Source organism: Oreochromis niloticus, linkage group LG4 (genome assembly GCF_001858045.2).
Source record: "Oreochromis niloticus isolate F11D_XX linkage group LG4, O_niloticus_UMD_NMBU, whole genome shotgun sequence".
NCBI lineage: Eukaryota > Metazoa > Chordata > Actinopteri > Cichliformes > Cichlidae > Oreochromis > Oreochromis niloticus.
The window spans coordinates 5311700-5316355 of NC_031969.2; the positions used below are offsets into that span (position 1 = coordinate 5311700).

At 41.3% G+C, this 4656-nt stretch overlaps 1 protein-coding gene across 1 annotated transcript; it reads right to left on the reverse strand.

The window, feature by feature from the left end:
* Positions 1 to 336: 336 nt before the first annotated feature.
* Positions 337 to 1251, reverse strand: LOC109201791 (uncharacterized). Its single transcript, XM_025906650.1, has 2 exons — positions 1123 to 1251; positions 337 to 1031 (listed from the first exon to the last, which is right to left on the reverse strand). Exons 1-2 carry the CDS (start codon positions 1195 to 1197, stop codon positions 384 to 386), a joined length of 723 nt encoding a protein of 240 aa, XP_025762435.1. The 5' UTR covers positions 1198 to 1251; the 3' UTR covers positions 337 to 383.
* Between the last annotated feature and the right edge of the window lie 3405 nt (positions 1252 to 4656).

Sequence of the window (4656 nt, forward strand, 5' to 3'; positions counted from 1 at the left end):
CAAAACTCTACACACAAATAAGAAAACCTGTCACCCAATTATCAAAACATTGTAGTTCTCTTGCAAAAGCGAACACAGCTAGATTAACTCTTCACACCTTGGTAAAAATGGTGTTTTCGTATCAAACAGTACACACAAGCCATCATCTACTAAGCACACAATGCGCCAACTGCACACTGATGGTATGAATACAAAACACATCTGGCTTTTGCATTCTCTGTGTACAGATGTCAATTTGAGGTCACACTTTTGTCATAGTGTCATGTAAACATACAAGGATCCAAACTTCAAGTATTGGTGTTTATTCACACTCATCAAAACCAAGACAAAGTCAGAACACAAAATAGGAATTTCACAAAAAAAAAAAGGGAAAAAAAAGACAATCAGCCTACATCATGTCGTCTTTCTGGGTCCGGCCACAAAATTTCGTCCACATCGCATGCGATATCCTCCAGTCCAAGGCGCCGGGGAAAATATCTCCTTGAATGCTGTATCCAGGTCTGACATGATGCCTGGTCAATATCTCCACATGCCTCCTCCATTGCCTGTAAAAGGGCTACCTGTTGATGAGGATGATGGTCGTACACTTTCCAGCGCCAGGCAGAGAAGAACTCCTCGATGGGATTTAAGAATGGAGAGTATGGAGGGAGGTTGAGTGCCATGAAGGATGGGTGGTCTGTAAACCAGTTGCGGACCAAAGCAGCCCTATGGAAACTAACATTGTCCCATATGATGACATATCGGGTCTGCTCTGGTCTCTGAACAGTGAGCATGTCATGCAAGGTGTCCAGGAATGCAATAATGTGTGCAGTGTTGTATGGGCCTATGGTTGCATGATGGTGAACAACACCATTTTGGCTTATAGCTGCACACATGGTTATGTTACCACCACGTTGTCCTGGGACATTGATGATGGCACGGTGTCCAATAATGTTCCTGCCACGTCTCCTGGTTTTACTGAGGTTAAAACCGGCCTCATCCACAAAAAGTAGCTCATGTCCCATTGCATCTGCTTCTAGTTCCATCACTCTCTGGACAAGACAAAACAAATGCAACACATCAGGCCCATGCACAGCACTACAGTATGCACTTCCACATTCAGAACCAATGACACTAGCTTACCTGCACATAGTCATATCGCAGTTGCTTTACACGTTCTGTGTTTCTCTCGAAAGGAACTCTGTAAATTTGCTTCATTCTTATTCTGTGGCGCGCAAGTACATGACTTAGTGTAGAAATGCTTGCACTGTGTATATTTTGACAGATGGTGTCATTATCAATTATGCGCTGCTGTATTTCGTGCAGTCTTATTGCATTATTGGCAATCACCATGTTAACTATATGGGTCTCTTCCTCTGGAGTGAACATTCTGCCTCTGCCTCCAACATCTGGACGTCTAGCAATTCTGTAAAGTAACAATTTCAGTATTTTTGCATGTATGGTACTGTTGTGTTTCTCATTAGAGTATGGCAGTGCTACAAAGTACTTACCGATTCTCATTTCGAAATGTCCTAATGATGCCTGCCACAGTGTAGTGGCTCAGTTTAGGTTGAACCCGTTGGCCAGCTTCCCTCAGGGTCATCCCATGGTTGATGACATGGTCCACTATTGTAGCTCTGATGTCATCAGTTATTCTGTTTCTTACTCTTCTTACCCTTCCTCTTCCCCCTCCTCGTCGTCCTCTTGCTCCTCCTTGTCCTCTTCCTCTAACTTCACCTCCTTGTCCTTGTCGTCCTCTTCATCCTACTTCTTCACCTCCACGTCCTCTCCCTCGGCCTCCTCTGATTCTCACTCTTCTCACTCTTGCTGCTCCTTCCATTGTACTCCACATTGACAGCTTACCTGTGGCCTGTTTATAGTGCTTAGGCTGATTGCAAAGTGGACTAATGATCTAAAACAGTTTTCACATGTGAAAGTGTGCCAGACAGTTGGCAGAATAGTGTAAATGATAGCCATACATGTGTATAATTTTGCTAGGAGTGTGTTGGAAATTTGGAAATTGAGTGTAAGCAGTGAGTTGTGTTTACAGTTCTGCAAAAAGAGTGCTGTGCAGTGAATTGTGCCTACAGTTTTGCAAAGTGTGTGTTACAAAATGGCAAACCGAGTGCAAAGCAGTGTTTGTGCTTTTAGTTTTGCAAACTCAGTGAGTGGTTTTGCTATAAGTATTAATAGTTTTAGAAATTGTGCTATAAGAATCACAGTTAGGGTTTAAGCATTCAGAAAAAACTGTAAAAGAAAGATCTCTGGAGACAAGCATGCTGAAAACATGAGTGAGCTACAACAACATGATTTTGTTCCTTGATAGGTGCAATAGGTCTGCAGAAGAAGAAATGTCTTGATTCAGCCAAGTGTGCTTCTCTTTTCCCCTTGATTCACAGCCATGGCACTTCTTTTGTCCAGTGATTTATGACTGTATCAGAGAGAACTTTCACTTGGTCTTACAGTTTTTCCCAATTGTTTAAATACATTTCCTGAAAGCATGCCTCATATTGTCAGAACTCTACACACAAATTAAAAAAAAACACACACACAATGGGCAAAACCCTTCAATTCTCCTGCAAAATGAAACTCTACATTCAAAACAATGTAATTTCTTGTCAAAATGTTTTGTTTTCAAATGACACATAAACACCATCACATGAATAGACATTTATAAGAACCAGTTGAACACTGATGTGCTTACAGTTTTTCCCAATTGCTTCCACACAATTACTTGTACTACAGACACAATGTTGGCATCCATTGCGCCAAAACAGAAGAGCTCACCTGTTGCCCTTTTATAAAGCTCTGATTTCTTAAATGCAATTATGTGTGAAAGGTGTTTACCCATGTGAAGAGTTAGTATGCAAAGTAGGGCAACTGAGTTTACAATTTTGAATGACAGTGTGTTTCTTGTGCAAACAACAGATTTTCTTCATGAAAATTGTGCCAACTGCAGAGAATTGTGTGTAGTGTTTTGAAAAAAAGTGTGTTTTAAAACTGCAATTTGAGTGTAAAGCAGGAATTGTGCTTGTAGTTTAGTAGAATTGGTTCAGGGGCTTGGTGCGTCAGTTACATGTTGTAGTCATTGTGTTTGTAGTACAGTGTGTAAACAATTGGGAAAAACTGTAATTCATCATTAAATCTTGTAAAATGGTACAAAAGCACTTCTGCAGATTCAATTCAATTCAATTTTATTTATATAGCGCTAAATCACAACAAAAGTCACCTCAAGGCGCTTCATAGGTACAGAGAAAATCCCAACAATCATATGACCCCCTATGAGCAAGCACTTTGGCGACAGGGGGAAGGAAAAACTCCCTTTTAACAAGAAGAAACCTCCAGCAGAACCAGGCTCAGGGAGGGGCGGGGCCATCTGCTGCAACCGGTTGGGGTGAGAGAAGGAAAACAGGATGAAAGACATGCTGTGGAAGAGAGACAGAGATTAATAACAGGTATGATTCGATGCAGAGAGGTCTATTAACACATAGTGAGTGAGAAAGGTGACTGGAAAGGAAAAACTCAGTGCATCATGGGAATCCCCGGCAGCCTACGTCTATTGCAGCATAACTAAGGGAGGATTCAGGGTCACCTGGTCCAGCCCTAACTATATGCTTTAGCAAAAGGAAAGTTTTAAGCCTAATCTTGAAAGTAGAGATAGTGTCTGTCTCCCGAATCCAAACTGGAAGCTGGTTCCACAGAAGAGGGGCCTGAAAACTGAAGGCTCTGCCTCCCATTCTACTTTTAAATACTCTAGGGACAGCAAGTAGGCCTGCAGAGCGAGAGCGAAGTGCTCTAATAGGGTGATATGGTACTACAAGGTCATTAAGATAAGATGGGGCCTGATTATTTAAGACCTTGTATGTGAGGAGCAGGATTTTGAATTCAATTCTGAATTTAACAGGAAGCCAATGAAGGGAAGCCAAAACAGGAGAAATGTCCTCTCTCTTTCTAGTCCCTGTCAGTACCCTTGCTGCAGCATTTTGGATTAGCTGAAGGCTTTTCAGCGAGTTTTTAGGACATCCTGATAATAAAGAATTACAGTAGTCCAGCCTGGAAGTAATAAATGCATGAACTAGTTTTTCAGCGTCACTCTGAGACAGGATATTTCTAATTTTAGAGATGTTGCGCAAATGGAAGAAAGCAGTCTTACATATTTGTTTAATATGTGCGTTGAAGGACATATCCTGGTCAAAAATGACTCCAAGGTTCCTCACAGCATTACTGGAGGCCAAGGTAATGCCATCCAGAGTAAGAATCTGGTTAGATACCATATTTCTAAGATTTTCAGGGCCGAGTACAATAACCTCAGTTTTATCTGAATTAAGAAGCAGAAAGTTAGCGGCCATCCAGGTCTTTATGTCTTTAAGACATTCCTGCAGTTTAACTAATTGGTGTGTGTTACCTGGCTTCATGGATAGATAGAGCTGCGTGTCATCTGCATAGCAGTGAAAATTTATGCTATGTCTTCTAATGATGCTGCCTAAGGGAAGCATGTATAATGTAAATAGAATTGGTCCTAGCACTGAACCCTGTGGAACACCATAATTGACCTTAGTGTGTGAAGAGGACTCTCCATTTACTTGAACAAATTGGAGTCTATTAGATAGATATGATACAAACCACTGCAGTACAGTACCTTTAATACCTACAGCATGTTCTAATCACTCTAATAGG

What these genes read in the sequence shown, in the direction of transcription:
- LOC109201791 (XM_025906650.1), bottom strand. Translation starts at nt 1,197, where the DNA reads ATGAAGCAAATTTACAGAGTTCCTTTCGAGAGAAACACAGAACGTGTA. An exon ending in TGCGATATGACTATGTGCAG is followed by an intron (nt 1,032 to 1,122) that starts GTAAGCTAGTGT and finishes TGTCTTGTCCAG; the next exon opens with AGAGTGATGGAACTAGAAGC.